The 18,386-nt window shown below is 41.0% G+C and overlaps 1 protein-coding gene across 14 annotated transcripts in view; it reads right to left on the bottom strand.

Annotated features, from left to right (window-relative positions):
• Window positions 1–3,675: 3,675 nt before the first annotated feature.
• The window catches only part of mycbp2 (MYC binding protein 2), a 107,817-nt gene continuing 93,106 nt past the window's right edge, over window positions 3,676–18,386 (bottom strand). For all 14 annotated transcript variants that reach the window (XM_076985500.1, XM_076985503.1, XM_076985511.1 and 11 more), the window contains 22 exons: window positions 18,162–18,311; window positions 17,891–18,051; window positions 17,629–17,785; window positions 17,081–17,305; window positions 10,507–10,572; window positions 9,973–10,212; window positions 9,782–9,871; window positions 9,534–9,614; window positions 9,160–9,426; window positions 8,766–9,049; window positions 8,547–8,643; window positions 8,319–8,438; window positions 7,864–7,965; window positions 7,624–7,752; window positions 7,120–7,252; window positions 6,908–7,011; window positions 6,618–6,806; window positions 6,428–6,535; window positions 5,805–6,014; window positions 5,350–5,457; window positions 4,947–5,112; window positions 3,676–4,830 (listed from right to left, as the gene is read on the bottom strand). In XM_076985500.1, coding sequence (XP_076841615.1) covers window positions 4,715–4,830; window positions 4,947–5,112; window positions 5,350–5,457; window positions 5,805–6,014; window positions 6,428–6,535; window positions 6,618–6,806; window positions 6,908–7,011; window positions 7,120–7,252; window positions 7,624–7,752; window positions 7,864–7,965; window positions 8,319–8,438; window positions 8,547–8,643; window positions 8,766–9,049; window positions 9,160–9,426; window positions 9,534–9,614; window positions 9,782–9,871; window positions 9,973–10,212; window positions 10,507–10,572; window positions 17,081–17,305; window positions 17,629–17,785; window positions 17,891–18,051; window positions 18,162–18,311 — 3,303 coding nt within the window. In that variant the 3' untranslated portion in view covers window positions 3,676–4,714. The remainder of the gene's footprint in view (window positions 4,831–4,946; window positions 5,113–5,349; window positions 5,458–5,804; window positions 6,015–6,427; window positions 6,536–6,617; window positions 6,807–6,907; window positions 7,012–7,119; window positions 7,253–7,623; window positions 7,753–7,863; window positions 7,966–8,318; window positions 8,439–8,546; window positions 8,644–8,765; window positions 9,050–9,159; window positions 9,427–9,533; window positions 9,615–9,781; window positions 9,872–9,972; window positions 10,213–10,506; window positions 10,573–17,080; window positions 17,306–17,628; window positions 17,786–17,890; window positions 18,052–18,161; window positions 18,312–18,386) is intronic.

Below are 18,386 nucleotides of genomic sequence, written 5' to 3'. Positions count from 1 at the left end.
AATATATTAAGGAAGCGCTTAAGCGCAAGGCAAACATTTTGAATTTCGTGGCAGACCGTCGCCTTACTAAGATGTTCTGCATCCCCAACACTGTACAGAAATGCACCACTGGCAAAGAAGCGCAAAGCTTATTAATACTCGGGTACAAAGAATTTTATTTTTTGTGATAGAGTGTATGCTAATGTATGTTTGTTGACCATAACTGCGATTATACACTGTATTCCATTTTACACTGACCTGAATTTAAGATTAAACCAATACATTGAAATGTGCAGAAACCTCACTGATTAACAATGAATATGTACTCTGAAGATCGAAATATAAATTGCATTTGGAATAGTGGTGGGCCGTTAACGCCAATAACGGCCGACCACTAATTAAATTTAACTCGCTTGCAGACCGTTTTTATCTGTATATAATATATTTCGAAATATTTTATATATACACACACACACACACAGATAAAAATGGTCTGCAAGCGAGTTAAATTTAATTAGTGGTCGGCTGTTATCGGCGTTGCCCACCACTAATTTGGAAATATAATTATTAAATTCTGATAACCTGCAATCATTCCAAACTAATAATTACAGTACTCAATTAAATGTATAAAGATATATGCTACATCCACAGCAATTTAATAGATAGAACTGCAGCGGAACCTTGTTCCTCAATTCAGTTTCCCAGATGGCGAGACTGACATCACACTGCTCAGCCAATAGAAGTGGCCCAGCTAAACTAAGCTTCAACTCTAGCCTGGTACAGAGCAGGTTTGTTCAAATGTATATGTTGCTGTAGTAACTGAGCGAGGCTTAAGTCTAGCCTCTTTCGTGAAACCGAATTTGAGCAAAATGAGCCAGGCTTGTCTTAAAATGCTCGGTTTACTGAGTTGGCTCGCTTCGTGGAATACCCCCCAGGTATGACTTCAATTAGCTTTTTTGAGATCATTAACTCCAGGGTTCACATACTTTATCCACTAGCACTATAATGTTTTCATTGATGTTCTCAATTAAGATATGAAGGATAAAAAATATTTTGTGTTATTTTTTGGGCACATTATATTTGTTGATATGCTTGACTTGGATGAGGATCAGATCACATTTTATGACGAGTTAATGCAGAAAACCATAAAATCTCAAGAGGTTGACATACTTTTTCTTGCCACTGTATAATTGCATCAATGCTTTGTTTTTTCAGTATTGCTTTGTTACATGAAATGTTAGCATAACAATGCATACAAGATGTTATAATGAACTCACAACTGTACCATTTATTACACATTTATATACTTTATTTGAGCCATTCAGAATAAGTAAATTAGAATGTTGAACATAAGATGTTGCTCTACTCCCTACACCTACAACCATAAAGGAACTTCCCTGTTGTAAATCAGACTTTGTGTTCTTGTCATTCCTTGCATTTTGATAATAGCACTTTTGATTTGAACAAACTTGTCTTCTAAGCCAGTTGAAATAACAGGCCAAGTAAGCAGGTATACAATTTTGATTCTGCCTTGTTTTCTAAGCACAAAGTGCAAATAAGAGAAATAGTTATAAACTTAGATTTTTATTTACAGTGCTTTTAAGTTGAAGGTATTGTGAATAAGTTATTGCTCAACTTCTCTGATGGGATAGCTTACTGTCATTAATGTGCTAAGCTTACTGTCATTAATGTGCTAATATCTTTTTCATTCTTATCCATTTGCATCACCATTAGTGAAAATGGTTTCCCTCACAATATTAAACCATTATAAATGTAACAAGTGGAGTCTTGAATATGATTTACAATAAATTATATATAAATTAAATCCATCAGTGTAGAAAGATTGCCAAAAAAAGATTCAGTTAATTCAATCAAAAGCAATACAAACCTACAAGAAAAGTAAATCCAGTCTACAAATTAACACAATGCTGAAACATGTAAGTGGATCAGTGTTTTTCTATAACTACTGGTTTTTAAAGCACTGAAATGAAGATACAGTATTGACACCTTGACATCATGCTAGGTACATTACTTCTGCTTTTCTATCAATAACCTTTTCTAGAGTGATTCAGAAAATTCCACAAACTGAAATGTCCCACTGCCAAAATAAGTTCAGCTAAACTGCCCTTCACAGTTCTCTGAGCTAATTTGTTGAACTGATTGTTTTTTGCAGACATAACAGCCTGTTTTGAATGAATAATATATATATATATATTACACACACACACACACAGATTAACTACAATTGATTGTTCTAGCAGGAATAAATTACATTTTATTATTTAAATGAGACTAAAAGCTAAATATAGTCTCAGTTAATTAAAACCCACAGCCATTGGTGATGTGGGACAATTTGTACTGAATCCTGAACACTACTGCCCTGTTCTCATTTCATGAGGTCGTACATTGGGTCGTAAAACAAGGGCAACTGAACCAGAACCTCCCTTTCCACCCAACTCCTTTGTTAGATGTGCAGTTTAAATCCTGCAAAATATTTAACCTACTCTAATGAATACAAATCTCATCTTTTTAGTGCATTTTCAAGTCATGGCACTTTAAAACAAAGACTATTTGATGAGATTCAGCAGTAAACAAACTGAAAGGAAGCAGGAAACATGCAGATCTCTGCACAAGTCCAAGTGTGACATGAGACATAAAACATTCATTTAGAATGTTGGTGGAATCCAACTTTAAGATCAACTTCATGTAGTGAAGAGACAGAACACAGCATCAAAATAAGAACAAAGTCCACTAAATCCACACAAGATTCTGTCCATTATAACTGCAGAAGGTAACCCACAAAATAAATTCAGATTTGCTAAAACTGTCAATATCCTGACAATAGTACATGGAACAGATAATTCTTGGAAACAGCCTCTTCCAGCTCCACCTTGTCCTCCTAATGAAATTCACAAAAATCCACTCCACCCAAATCTGAGCGTCAATCACTGCTCGTGAACAACCATGCCTCATTTTTGTTTGACAGGAAATAAAGATTTTCAAAAAGAACAAAAAAAGTGAACTAACTACAAGGATGGTTACAATAACAGTTCTCATTTTAGATATGGTGATGTTGCAATTGGGCTAATTATATTCTGATTAGCATCTTATTTGGAAACAGGTTCTTTTAAAGTTATAAAAATTTCTTTGTGTGAGGGCCCAGGCAGTTGGAACTGTTTGGTGTTTGTCGAGATATTTAGTTGTGTGCACCTGTGTTCTAGGAGATTAATGCGATCATAAGCAGTTTATTTACTGTTTATTTAGTGCTATTCATGACAAACATCTAAACACTGACAGGTGCTAGATCTTTTGTTGAAGGTATTTCAACATTTTGATAGGTATTCATGCATTACTTCAATATCTCAAAGATTTTCTTCTGCTTGTTTGTTGGCCAGGAGTGTTGACATTGCACAATGTACACTATATTGTCAAAAGTATTTGCTCACCTTCCTTGACTCATATGAGCTTAAGTGATATCCCATTCCTAATCCATAGGGTTTAATATGACGTTGGTCCACCATATTGCAGCTAGAAAAGCTTCAACTCTTCTGGGAAGGCTGTCCACAAGGTTTAGGAGTGTGCTTATGGGGATTTTGGACCATTTTTGAAGACTGCCATACAAATGCGTGACCTGTCGGGTTAAAAAATCAAGAAAAAGAAAGAAAGAAAAAAAAAAAACACAAGACTTTTGTGATGTACCTTGCAGAACAGAGAATCTGGTTTATTACCATCCAACTCTATCCACCACAGATAATACACAGCAGATTTACATGTAGCAGTTTTCTCTTTTACAGCAGCTGTTTGTCACTTTCATACATTCTCACATTTCTGAAAAGTTTCACAATTTCTATTTTTGTATTTTATTTATTTATTTTTTGGTGTGAAGACTGGTCGCCAGCCCAAAAACGTATGTTCTGTTTTTAAAATACAATGGTAGAACTCACCTTTTATGTTTTTAAAAAGACAGAAAACGGCTTTGTACCACATTATATTATTGAGGAGTTGAAAGGTATCACATTAACCCTCAGACATGGCAGACACAAGCCCATCAAAGTTTTCTGAGCACAGAGTTGATGTTATATTTGCCAGGGGGAAACAACAGCGTCCATCACTGTATAAAAATGTACAGTGGCTTTATTGACATACATTCCATATGTTTACAGCTGTAAGATAGGCACACCCAGTATTGCACATAATTAAAAGTTCTGGCTCAAAACAAAATCAAGAATATCAAACAAAACTGAAATGTTGGATAGCAACATCTGAATACACATATTTGGATACTATCATTATATACAAGATTAGATAAATCATACACTATTTTCCTTCTAACAATATTGACAGTCCACCTATATAATCTTACCAGAACCCTTTCTGCCAAATCATGATGCACTCAACAGTGGAGAATACTGTACAGGATTACGAAAAGTCAGTTTACATATTGTTACACTTCAGTGATCGGGTGATGCGCAACGTTTATGGGAGCCGAGGGTTACAACGGCTGCATGCAAACAGGTCAGATATTTTTTTTCCCCCTAATATTTCCATGTTCTTCCTTTGCATTCTTCAGCATCCACTGAGAGAGACCAAACTCTAAAGCAGAGTGGCTTATCACGGCCTCCTCAAAGCCAGGACACCTGGGGCAACTGCTTTCAGACTGGGCTTAAGCAGGAGTCTGCAGTTACAGCAGAGCAGGTAAAAAGGGGACTCAGAGAGACTTAGACAGCCCTATGATTTAGAAGGTGTGGGCATTTCTGCACACACCACAGCCCAGGGCGAACTCCTCCCCGGTGGGAGGATGAACCACATGCAGGGGACACTCACTCCCTTCCAGCTGTTTACCTTTAGGACCTGTCAGGAGGAAAGCACATCAGAAACCGTCCTTAGATTCTGACCTGATTTTCCAGATCACTCTAAAGTGAGATGAAGAGAAATGAAGAAAGTAAGGAAGAGAGACTGAGTTTTACCAGCAGGACAGTGAGGCAGCTCTTCTTTGGGGACACTAGTCATTCGCTGAAAGTCATCATGGCAAGCGTTGCAGAAGTGTGTGGTCCCAAAGCAAAAGAACACAGCGACAGAACAGCAGTAGCGACATTTGTACTCAAGAAAGTCTGTTCCATGTTTGGAGCACATCTGCAAAATGTAAAGACATCTCTCAATATAATTTATTCATAGCTACAATTTCTTTTCTCTGTCCCTAAAAGAAAGAAACTGAAATAAAAATAATGGGATCGTTCTGAACAGGAAACAAAACTAGCTCATTTAAAAATCACAACTTGGTAATCTGAAGCGTGCCAGTACACACACATAAGCACAAGATCATGGCTTTATTTATGTTTTTTTCAGTGCACACCATTCTGGCCCACTAACCTGTGCCCTGGACACATCTGAGCATGCTCCACAGATGAGCTCACTGGGGTCGTAGTCATCGCCTTGGCCCCCCTCTGCATCGCAGCGTGCCTCTCCCCCAAAATAGGCCTGCAAAAGGCAACATTCAGCTCATAGGCAGCCCAAATCAGCTCGCATGGTGGGCAGCCCAAGCTGAGTTGGAGTTGGGAAGGAGATGGAGTTAAGTGCCTTGATCAAGGGCACTTCAGTCATGGCCTAGAGCCTGGGAATCGAACCCACGACCCTTCCCAACAACCAGACCATGACTGCCCCATTAAAATTTATGATAAATTAACAGACATGAAGAAAGTTTAATGCCACAGCTGTTAGAATGAACTTTCTGAACTTTTTGAACAGTATTGTACAAAAATTGGCACCACAAATTCTTACTAAAAAAATTATAAATTACATGATGTCTGGAATTATGTAGAGCTGACCTTTTTGCACTTGTAGCAGACATAGTAAGCATATCTATTCATTGCGAATCCAGCAGGGTCGTTGTGAAAACGAGCTCCAGGTGTTGTGATGGCCTCACTCTTGTGCAGACCCTCATATTCCAACCTCATTAACGCTTTTCTCCTCACATCCTCATAAAGCTCTTTAATGGGATCCAGCAGGTCCTTGATCACCAAATGGTTAATTTTGTTCTAAAATGGATCAAAAACATCAACAAAACCACAAAAAGTTTTCACAAAGTTACTCAGTATTCTGTGTTTGGTATGCCTCGTGTCAGTATGCTGTAATCCTGTGTTTGGTTTGCCTCGCGTCCGTATGCTGTAATCCTGTGTTTGGTATGCCTCGTGTCCGTATGCTGTAATCCTGTGTTTGGTATGCCTCGTGGCAGTATGCTGTAATCCTGTGTTTGGTATGCCTCGTGTCGGTATGCTGTAATCCTGTGTTTGGTATGCCTCGTGTCAGTATGCTGTAATCCTGTGTTTGGTATGCCTCGTGTCAGTATGCTGTAATCCTGTGTTTGGTATGTCTTTTGTCAGTATGCTGTAATCCTGTGTTTGGTATGTCTTGTGTCAGTATGCTGTAATCCTGTGTTTGAGTTACACACTTTACAGATTGGACAGGACATAAAGCCAAAGGTTATCCGGGGCCCAAGCCAGCGGTTCTCCAGAACTCTGCGTGTGCACTGGAGATGGAACACATGACTGCAGTCCAGCTGAAGACAGAGAGATACAGGTCACAGGACATAGAGATACAAGCCCCGCCCCCTCCGTATTATGGGATGGGATATCTGGTACCTGAATGGCAGGGGCAGCAGACAAAGCCTCGGTGAAGCAGATCATGCACATGTCGTCAGCGTCCTGTTTAAGGGAGCCCGTGCTCTTGTCACAGCCGTGCAGGCAAGGGAGACACAAGTCCTCATTTTTCACGCCACCACAGGGGTGACCGCACACATGAGTCTTGCTGCAGGCCAGTTTTGCATATTCCTATGGGCACACACACATAAGCACCACTCCAATATTCATGTTACAAATCACGTTTCTTCATTAGTGCAGTCCATGTTTTTTTGAGAAGTGAATCTCCGTACCTGGCAGTCTGGGTCTGAGCATACACTGCCTACCGACGACAGTTCTGTGCCATTCCTGGTGCCACAGAAGCGACAGGCGTCTGAGCTGCTTGACGCTGGTTTACCTGAGAGACACATGATATATAGAGGGTATCCATTAATAATCCAGTGTCTAAGAATAGAGCATAATATAATTATCATTTGGACCAACTCAGGCCATAATGCCACATTACCCGTGTGCTCTCTGAACTCCACCATAGCCTTCATGGTTTTGGAGTCAGCCAGTGCCATGAGCCAGAAGAGTTTAGTCCTTCCACACCCTTCGTGCAAATCCACCTTTATGGCCTCCTCTTCCTCCTTGAACACCTGGAAAGAAAACACTGATAAGATCACCTGCCAGTATTTAAGATCAGTTATTTTAAGATCAGTCTTAATCACAAAACTTCCTGAGCCTGATTATTATATATCCTGGTAATTGTAAACCTCTGTGGTCAGTGTGAATGAGTATCTTTCACTGATCACATCAGTATAATGACGACTAAACATGTTTCGAGTCAGTGTAAGGAGTAGTCTCTGGTCAGTATAAAGAGATTAGTAAGCCTGTTTCTAGTCAAGATGAAAAGGGTGCACCTGATCACGCTGAAGAAGAGTAAACCTGTCTCTGGTTTGGATAAAACGTTTAGTGGACCGGTGTCTGGTCAAGGTGGAGTGTACCAGTCAATGTGAATGTGGCGTACTTGTCTCTGGTGAGAGCGTGTGCGGCGGTGCAAGTGAAGGAAGCGGTCACAGTCCGTGCACAGATTCCCACAAATGTTACACAGGATGATGGCAGCAGTCTCCCCGTCGTCATGGTTATCACACATAGGCTGTGAACAAACACAAAAGAGGGTAAGGAGCCTTCTCACTGAGGCTGAGAAGTAACGGAGCGTTTGTGGCACTCCTGAGGTGTGTTATGGCACTCCTCAGGTGTGCTATACCATTTGTTTCTGCTGCCCATCTTTGCCCATCCAGCGGCCGGAGGACAGCCGGTCCACGTGGTCCTGATCCAGCACACACAGGGAGGCCAGAGCCAGCCAAAGCTGTGCAGAAATTGTACAGCACATTTAACACATTTTAAAGATCTTGATGTGCAGTTCCACTTCAAATAACTTTTATCCAATCTCTAGAAGACAATATATTACAGTGTTTGATTTTACTTATACAAACAAATATATAGAAAGACACACTGGATGACATGTATTGGTCTATTTTCAGTTTTCATTTATTTGCTGCAGTTGAGTCTGTTTTTACAGTTCACTATTTGATGGTGAATGCACGTTACAGGGGGTGTTCATCCAGACCCTGCCTATCAGTTCAGCTGGCCAGTGCTGGTCAGTCTGCCATATATTCTGCTGGAACAGAAGAGCCTTGTTACAGAAGTGCTGAGTCATACCCGCGTGGTGGCAATGCAGCGCACAGGCGAACGGTGCTCATCCTCCATCTTAGTGAGAGCTATAATAGTCTCAGCAATGGCATTCTTGGTCACCCTGGACCAGGCGTCTGAGAGCTGGCCCTGAAAAGAAGGAACACTGGTTGGTGGACTGTTTGGCACCAAGACAAACTCAAGGACTGGAGCTACGGTACAACTGTGAATAAGAACATGCTGAAATGGATTACTAACAGCAGCCATGTCTTTAACCAGCTTAATGATGATCTCAGCAATCTGTGGTGGTGTGGAGCCCTTCATCCACCAGTGACTCTCCCCTCGCCGGATGTAACTGCAGAAAAACAACCAAAACAAATTATCTTAATTGCTAGCATTCAACCAAATCCTGACAGACTCCACTAATAGCAAAACTAGAATCTTAACCTTCAGAATTAGAACAGGAATCTGCCTTACCTTGAGTTGAAGATCATGGGCAGTGTAACTGTCGTCACTCCTTTTCCTGCTGACATGCCAGCTGTGCCAATCATGGTGGTGCCCTTGGCCTTCAGCTGGACAGTGAGAGCCTTGGCGATGCAGCCCAGGAACATGTCCAGGATGCCCAGCTTGTTCCAGTCGCCCTTCTCCGTTGAGTGGATGATGTCACTGATATCCGCTGGGGGCAAAGTCTTTACTCCGATTACACTGGCCAGGCGCACCGGAGTCACCTCAGGAAGGACCCGTCTGAGCAGAGAGGTTACCTGAGTGGAGACCGCAATCACAGAATAATCCTCAAACTGCCTGTGTTTCAGTACTGAATGAGAGAAAACAACATGAAAACTCATAGTACTACACCCAAACGTGCACATGCCTGTCTCTGCACGCGTGGCGAGGCAGTGTGGAGGAGAGAGAAGAGATCTTGAAGTAGGGTGAGTTGCTGAGCCAAGTACTGTCTGCCTACATTGGATCCACTTAGAGCCAGGACCATCGAGAGCAGTTCAAAGCAGTAAGCGTCGGAGGAGGTGTCATCGTCGCTGGGTTGTGAGTTGGCATTCTCCTTACTGGAGATGGCGTGCTCCCACTCCTCTCGCACACGCGTAGCTTCCATTCGAATGGCTTGAACAATGTGAGCACACACCTGTGCACAAACATAGAAAGGTGAAGGAGACTGAGCATTTTTTCCATCATGTGGCATAACAGTCAACTATTCTGGTCATGTGGCATAATATTTGCTTTACGTTGTACCTGTTTCTGAAGATTAGTGAGCTTGCTCCTACTGAAGATGATCCCAACCATGTGTTCTTTCAGGTCAGCATCAGATGGAGCCTGAGCAAATATCAGAAGCACGGTGAAAAGTAATGAACAGAAGAAATCTTTAAATCTTGCTCATAGGATGATCATGGCTATTGAACTAAAAGTTAGGTTGACAACTGTATTCATGTGGCATTTCTGTGTGATCGTGTGTGTGCGTGTGATCATGTGTGCGTGCTGACCTTGTCTTCACCCTCTGGAGATGATAGCAGGTTCTTCTCCTCCTGTTCTGGAGTAGGTTCCGCATCCCCACAAATCAGCTTTCCAAACACCTACAAAAACAACACCAGATTCACTAGTTTTGTGCAGATTCTATTTGAATTCAGTGGGGCATAAGCAGCATTTTAAGAGAGCGTTATAGGAGTCCAGCGACCTGTGAGGTGATGAGACGGAACACACGCAGGGTCTCTGCTTCACAGTTCTTCTGCTGGGCTACGCTGGCGGAGATCTGCCCAGCTATTTTGATGCTCTCACCCTCCTTCCAGCCTAGCACCTTGACCTGCCTCACCCTGAGGGTGTTCTCAGGGCCCTTCATCTCAATCTTCATCACGTGGTGGTCTCCTCCAGGCAGCTCACTGGTCACCCAGCCCATGTGCCTAGAGTCCAAATCGATCTGACACAAAAGAAATTCCACTGAATAAGAAGAGCCTTAGAGACCAACAGCAGCTAGAGACCAACAGCAGCTAGCCTCTCCGTTGACATTTCCATAGACTCAAAGGATGCAGACATGATCTGAAACAGCTTTGGTGTTAATTGATTGGCTTTTACTATGAAGCTCTGAAAATGTCAGGAGAGCCAAGTCTGTGAACTTAGTGCTTTTGTTAGCTCTTTAACCATCCTGTTTAGTAAAGTGCAATGTCAATGTGCAAGTCAGTGTATCAAGCTTTTATATCTATGTGATACTGACTTGTTTGATCCTGCAGAGGTCTTCCACGGCCTTTCCACAAAGGAATGTCATTGAAGTCACCTTGTTCTAAAGGATAAAAAAGCAATGAGAATATATGAATATAGCTGCAAGCGGTGATGGGGGGTTCACACACGAATAGAAAAAAGGTCCAAAGGGTCCTTTAGACCTACAAGTAGGGGTGTGCGATCTGACGATATAAAATCGTGAATGGTGAGGACGAATGGAGAATCGCAGGCGATCTACCAAATTAGAGAAATCGTATAGATCGCCTTTGCCAATCAACGCAATTACTTTTTTTTTATGCTGGTTTCCGCCGATGCGGCAGACGTAGGGCATAGAACTGACCAATCACAGCGAACTCTGCGTCTTCTATGTCTCCATGTTGTGTTTGTAAAAAAAAAAAAAAAAAAAAAGTGGACAACGATGGCTGAAAGCCAAACAGAGCAGCTGGTAAAAAGAGGAAATCCACCTCTGTAATCTGGAATTGGTTCGGATTTTCTTCCACTGACCAAACTTCAGCGATATGTAAGGTGTGCAAAGAACATGTGAAAATGCCAGTACAACAAATTTATTCAAATCACTTGAGACGTAGGCATCCCAAGGAATATGCCGAAAATGAAACAATGCAGGCAGCGGGGGCAGCCACCTCACAAGCTCCAGCCCCGGTGGTTTATACTTTGGCAAGTGACCGTAGCATGCGACTCCGCACAACTTGCGCGAACGACGGAAGCGTTCATACTTGCCGCATCACATTCTTTGCAGTGTTGTCCAAAACAAATGTGGTAGTATAAAGAAACACCCCTCAAAAACATGGGAAGGAACATTTACCTGACCAATTTTAAAGTTGCTTTGTGTTTCAGGTTTGAAAAGTGCTGGAATTTAGGCTCAAGTACTTGAAAATGCTTGAAATTGTAACTACTTCGTTTCACAACAAATGGCTATCTGACTGAACAGTTATCTTGTATTACGTTAACAAATACAAGCCTCTTGTAATTCCAGGACGAAACATGAGAACGTGAAGACGTTAAGATTGGGCGTTTTGAAAATAAACAACCATTAAATGATAAAAAAGTGAATTATTTTGAATCATTTCGACTATATGTATAAATATTTAACTTAATTAAGTTTAACGTGCTGGGAAATATTGTATATTTAGTGCAATAGTGCACTTTATCAGCGTCACGTGTGTTTACATTTTTTCTTTGCAAATGGAAAATGGCACTATCATTTATTAAAATCTGCTTAGAAAGAAAGCTTTGTAGCCCCCAATTTTTATTTTTATTTTGGATGGAAGAAAAAAATCAAAATTGTGATTTTATGCAAAAAAATCGTGATAACATTTTTTTCCCCCCATATCACCCATCCCTACCTACAAGTGAAATAAAGCTACTTTAGTGCAAAAATGGACAGATAAATGAATGTGCAAAAAAAGTATTCAATTGAGGCACTAAAGGCCCAAAAGATCAAAAGAAATTGTATTGGCAAAATGATACAGATCATAGAAGTAACTTACATGCTGAGATTAGCTTTGTGTGTGTATGTGTGTGTTTGTGTGGTTTTTTCAAGGGCTTCTTGAGGATTTTTGTTTGGCTTGAGCCAAGGAATGCAACAGGTGGCTTGTGTCGGGGCAACACGGTGGCTTGGTGGTTAGCACGTTTGCCTCTCAGCACTGGGGTCTTGGGTTCAAGTCCCTATTCTGAGTGGAGTTTCCATGTTCTCCCCGTGTCTGCGTGGGTTTCCTCCGGGGTCTCCGGTTTCCCCCCACAGTCCAAAAACATGGAGGTTAGGTAAATTGGCATTCCCTGATTCCCTGACAAATTCTCCCTGAGTGTATGTCTATGTCTCTTCATGTCCATTAAAAAGCAGTTGTCGGAGTGTCTGTGCATGAATGTGTGTGCGCTTGTGTGCCCAGTGGTGGATGGTGCTCGGTAAGGCTGGGCGATATGGAGCAAAAATAATATCTCGATATTTTTAAGATGAATGGCGATATACGATATATATCTCGATATTTTTTCTTCCCAAAAGGTAATAACAAAGAGGCAGTAATAAGTCAAATCTACGTCCCAAATGATTTGAGCGAGGAAGAGAGGCGGGGCAGGGCGGAAGTTGTTAAAAAAGAAACTCAAGTAAATTCACTATTCATAGTGTTGTGCGTGAATGATGCGTTCATTGAACACGCTCATTGTGTTCGTTGAACTGAACGCAACACATTTTTTAATAACTTGAACGTGAATTAGTTCACGTTGTGTCATGAACGGTAGACATCACTGTAAATCAGCGTTTCTCAAAGTGTGGGGCGCGCCATTTTGGTGGTGGGGCATAGAATTTCCCCATCTTCTGAGGTGGGGAATTATTGAAAAAGTTTGAGAACCACTGCTGTAAATGAACGTTGGAATTTGTTTTCCATTGAAAACTGAGTGACATCTGTTTTCTCTTTTGAAACGCAATGAGAGAAAGTTCATCCCTCGCTGGTGCCACTTAAATCATGTATCACCAGACAAATGGTTTTGACGTTGTGTGCGCAATGCATTGTGGGCAACGTAGTATCCGGCTGAGAATAGTTAACATACTGGCTTCCGCACGACGTTACCCGTGATGAATTGCAGCAGAGCGGGGTAGGCATAGCACGTATAGTACGTATAGTGATTTCTAGCTTGTAGTTGTCACGTCTGGCTCCGCCCCTTCTAGTCTCGTCGTTTTTATGTTTTCCTTGTTCTTGTCACGCCCCTCTGTTTCAGCTGTTCCGTGTTAGCTCGTCTTAGTTTTACAAATGTGTGTGTGTGTGTGTGTTTGTATTGCCTATGTAAAGACTATACCTTCGGGGATCATTGTCGTTTCTTTATCTCCTAGTTGGTGTGTATATATAGCCTATGTCCAGACTATACCTTCGGGGATCACTGTCGTTTCTTTATTTCCTAGTTGGATGTGCACGGCCGTATTCACGCCTTATCTGTGATTCGTGGTTTTGATTAGCTTCGTGTTTGTGTGTGGTTAAAGTCTCTGTTCCATTTTCAGGTTCGTAGTGTTTTAGGTTTTCAGTTCATGTTTGGTCTCTGTGTTCTCTAACGTGGTATCGTGCCTGGCAATACATGTATGTTCTGTTAGTCTTCATGTTCATGTATGGCCGTTACTTGCTTCCCGTGTGTTCGTTCATGTCGGTGTATGTAACAATTAGTTGTACTCTTGTTTGGTCTAGTTTTGTGCCCTTGTCATTTGCGCTGCCTTTTAGTATATTAAGCGTTAGTTCTCTATTCATCATGCCACGTCATTCGCGGTCCACTCACGTGTCGTCTGCAAATGTAAGATGTGAAATAAAATCGAATGAGATTGTACTCTCTACTTCGCATTTGTGTCCGCCCCTTGATTGCGCAACAGCCAAATCGTGAAAAAAAGCATTTGAATATCTCACGAAAAAAGTAAAATGAACTGAACTTTGAACTATTTCATAATTAAAATTGTGAACTTTGAACGTGAACTGTTCACTTTGAGCATGTATGAACTGAACTTGAACTAGTTCAGAAAAGCTGTGAACTGGCACAACACTGACTATTCAGTATGGAAGTAAGCGGTTTCGTACGCAACCCATAACACGTGTAACTAACGCGACATAGACTATATCGATATAACGATATTGTCTCATCTTATATCTCGTATGAAAATATATCGATATTTCTCAAAATCTCGACATATCGCCCAGGCCTAGTGCTCGGTCACTAGGGTCTGTCCTCTCCCCCCCCTTCCTGCACCCCATTCAGTCCCCCAGGGGGCTGTGGATCCCGGTTGAGAGTACGCTGTGCGCAATTGGCTGCCGCTTCTCGGCGGTGTGTGATTGGTTGTGTAAGAGTTGTATTAAAATTGTAAATTGTAAAGCGACCTTGGGTATCTAGAAAGGCGCTATACAAGTTGAAAGATTCCTTCATTCATTCAACAGAAATAGAATTTTGTTTCTAGGTCCAGTGTGGAATGATTCAGATCATAGAACTAACAGAGACCATGGGTCGTTAAGTGTTAGAAGGATGGGGGAGTCTGCGTGTGTGTGTGGGGAGTCTGCGTTGGCTCGAACTTGGCACACATAACCACAATGGTCATGTGAATGTGCATGTCAATTTTTGTAACAATCAGACATACTATGGTTGAGTTATTGTTGAAATATGAATTTTATATGTTATGATGGTAACATTGTTATGCATATGAAAAATATTAATTTGTAAAAACCATAGGATTTTATTGATGATCTTATCATTTCAGAGTCTGCTGAGTATTACAAAGTGTGATTTAAGGTGATGGAGTGAAAATGCTAGGACTAGTATGAAAAGTACAAATTATACACATTTGATGAAGGAATATTATGTCTTTTTATACTCATGATTAACTCAAGACCTTGTGAACATTGTGTCCTTTCCTATGTTCTCTGTGACCCCTGTCACCTTATTTTACCCCCCTGTCTCATTGTATGTGAAAGGTCCCTTCACCTTAATTGTGAAAAATTGGTACATTTTTGCAAAGCACATGTAATTACAAAGTTGCTATGTCTTAGGGCAGAGGTTCTTAACCTTTTTGACCTCGGGGCCCAATTTGTTGAACATAAAGTGGCACAAGTCCCAGTCAGATATTACCAATGTATGGATCAAAATTATAATTATTTTAAATTTTGATTTAATTTATATTGTATTTGCATTATAACAAAATTAATACTTACAATACACTTACAATTTAAAAGTAAAACTACTGTCAAATAACCACAATATATGATTGACAAACATTGTTTTATATTGCAACTTGCCCATAACAATTATTTGAACAAATACAACGGTCTGTCAACAGACCACTCAGGTTCATGAACACTAAAATAGGTTTTTTATCATAACAAAAATAGACAATTCAATAAATTAAATAGTTAATGTTGGATGGCGTTATTCACACTCCACACACTGAGCTTGTGGCTCTACCTCGATTCCTCCCTTCACTAAACCATATTTAATAAAGTCTGCGTTATATTTTCATAAAAATTTGGCCTTTTTTGACAGGTTGTCTTCATTTTTGCCTTCTACTTTTCGTTTAAAATGGGTTTCCATTCTCGGTTGGTAGCAAAGATTCATTTTCTATGTATTAAATACGTTGTTAAAACATCTGAGTGACACACTACCGCTACTAGAGGTGAGAAAGTGTATTGCACCTTATTCTAAATCAATGCGGCCCCACGGCCCTCTGAGGGCCAAAGTTAAAAACTGTTTGCTATTTTGAGGCCCTCAAGGTGGCACTGGAGGATGTGTACATGAACATACCATGTCAGTTTCATGTGTATGTACCCATGATAAGCCTGTCAAATGGCCAAAACCAATTAACTGGCGAATGGTGGCCATGGTTTTTGACACTCATCACGGAGTGTTCTGACACGACCTGTCTCCATGATGCTCCCTATGAAGTTTTGGCTTAATGTGACCAACGGTTGATGAGAAACAGTTTTTCACAAGTTATAGCGCCCCCTATTGGACAGCTTTAATCTCTAAACCCCAAAGTCATGTGGTCTATGAGCCTATCAAGTTTTATGAAGATTAATGAAAGAATTGCTGAGATATAGCGGTTGAAGTAAATTAGGCCACGCCTCAGACCTATTGATTGACATGTGACAACCAGACTTTATGCAAATGTCACAATTTTGTTGATAATTATTGATAAAGAGATTCTTCTGAATAGTATGATACAAAGATTGTGGTGATTAGATGACAAAAGTAGGCAAAATTAGGTTTTGCATATACAATATACAGTCATGGTCTTGTGGTTAGGGAACTGGTCTTCTGACCGAAAGGTCGTGAGTTCGATTCCCAGACTTTAGGCCATGACTGAGGTGCCCTTGAGCAAGGCACTTAACCCCAACTGCTCCCCGGGCGTCGGGATAGGGCTGCCCACCGCTCTGGGCATGTACGCACCACAGCCACCACATCACTGGTGTGTGTGTGTGTTAACTGCACAGATGGGTTAAAAGCGGAGGACAAATTTCGATTGCGGTGTAAAATATCACAATTGACAAAATATGGCACATTTACAATAACTTCCCAATTGACTAACACACACACACACACACACACACACACACACACACACACACACACACACACACACACACACACACACACACACACACACACATATATATACACACACACACTTCTCTTGCCATTTCCAGCACACCAACTGATATTTAGCTTCTTTTTTCCATACACACACACACACACACAGCTAATCTCAGCAAGTGATTTAATTCTATGATCTGAATCATTTTGCCATTACAAATGTTGTGGTCTTATGGCCCTTTGTGCCTCATAAGCTGGTTAAATGGAAACTGACTCTTAAGAGCGTGCTTCATGTATTCAAATCAAAGATTATTTACTCAAAACACTGTTAATTTCCTACATGCCCCCTGGCCTTTTAGGGGTTCCTTGAACCCGCAATTGCCACTTGCAGCTATATTATATAATAATTATTTTTATAATGTAATTATATAATAATATATAATAACTGTTATATTATTAAAACTGAAAACATGAAAGCATGATGAAGTGTCATAACTCACCCCAATATCACGGGAGTTGTCCACATGTACTGACACATACGAGGCGCTGATGCCTTTGACACATGTAATGGTGATGCTCTTAGTCTTGTTCTTGTCTTCATCCCCAGACTCCCAGAATGTCTCTGTTGAACCGTCTGTTAGGCTGCCAATCATAGCAGGTCGGCTAGACGTCTTTAGGTCCACTACACTGGTCAGGTCCTTCAAACACGTTACCATGCAGAGCTCCTGCATTCAAAGAAATGTATTACAATGTGCACAAGAATTAGTCCATTCATAGAGCACAGAAGTGATGACAGATTTGGGTTTTGGTTATTCGTTATTTTCTAATTGGTGAGTTAAATGTTTTGGACTCCAAATGCTAATGTTAACAGGTACAAATGAGACAATATTACATAGATACCAAACTGACTTGATTCTTAAATATTGTTATACATTCATTTGTATTCTGTTTTCAAATATGTATAAAATTATTTAATTAATACAAAACACTTGGGTAGGGGGTTTCAGAACATACCAAAAACCACTGTGAAAAATGATTCAGTTATAACCTGGTTAATGGCTTCATATCCAGACTGCACGCTGATGTTAAAGCTCTCCTCACTATCCCCATCATCTGATTTGGACAGGATGTTGTTGATGTGATGGAACACATTACTCTGGTGCAGAAACTGATGGTCTGCCTGTTTAAATTTGAGGCTCCAGCACCTATGGCAAATTTTAGAATTTCAGTTACAAACAGATTTTCACAATACAGATTTTCAAATAGTGGGTAAACATTTGTGGGCCAGTATTGTACAAGGGGTCAGTGACCTGAGGGCCATTTGCTGGAGTGAACTCCCACTGGGGAGTGACATCATCAGGTCAGAGATGGTCTGCAGAAGTCTGTGGAATGTGTGGGGGAGGGGGTGAGCTGCCTCTCCAGCGATGACTATGTCAGACAGCGGATGCTCACACACACCCAAATCTTTCTCCTGCAGAACAACAAATCATTCAAAGGTAGTCAATTCCAGCACTACGCTGGTAAAGAAAATGACCTATGTGCATATGAACCTTCTGCAGTATTTTAACACTGCAGGCTCACCTGCTCCACAATCTCTTTGTTTCCTTTATTTTCTTCATCCTCCTCCTCCTCTGGCTCAAAGGGAGATGGGGTGAGAGATGCCACAAAGTGCCAGAGGATATCGTGGAGGGACGTGGTCTGAATCACACTGCACAGCAGCCAGTTAAACGCCTGTCAAGGAAACAGAGATTCGCTGTTACACAACTATGCAGTGTCCAGTACCTGAAACCGGAAATGGGTCATACT

This window comes from Brachyhypopomus gauderio, unplaced genomic scaffold, assembly GCF_052324685.1.
Source record: "Brachyhypopomus gauderio isolate BG-103 unplaced genomic scaffold, BGAUD_0.2 sc40, whole genome shotgun sequence".
Taxonomy (NCBI): domain Eukaryota; kingdom Metazoa; phylum Chordata; class Actinopteri; order Gymnotiformes; family Hypopomidae; genus Brachyhypopomus; species Brachyhypopomus gauderio.
The sequence above is the reverse complement of the archived record's forward strand: the minus strand, read 5'-3'. Positions and strand labels throughout refer to the sequence as shown.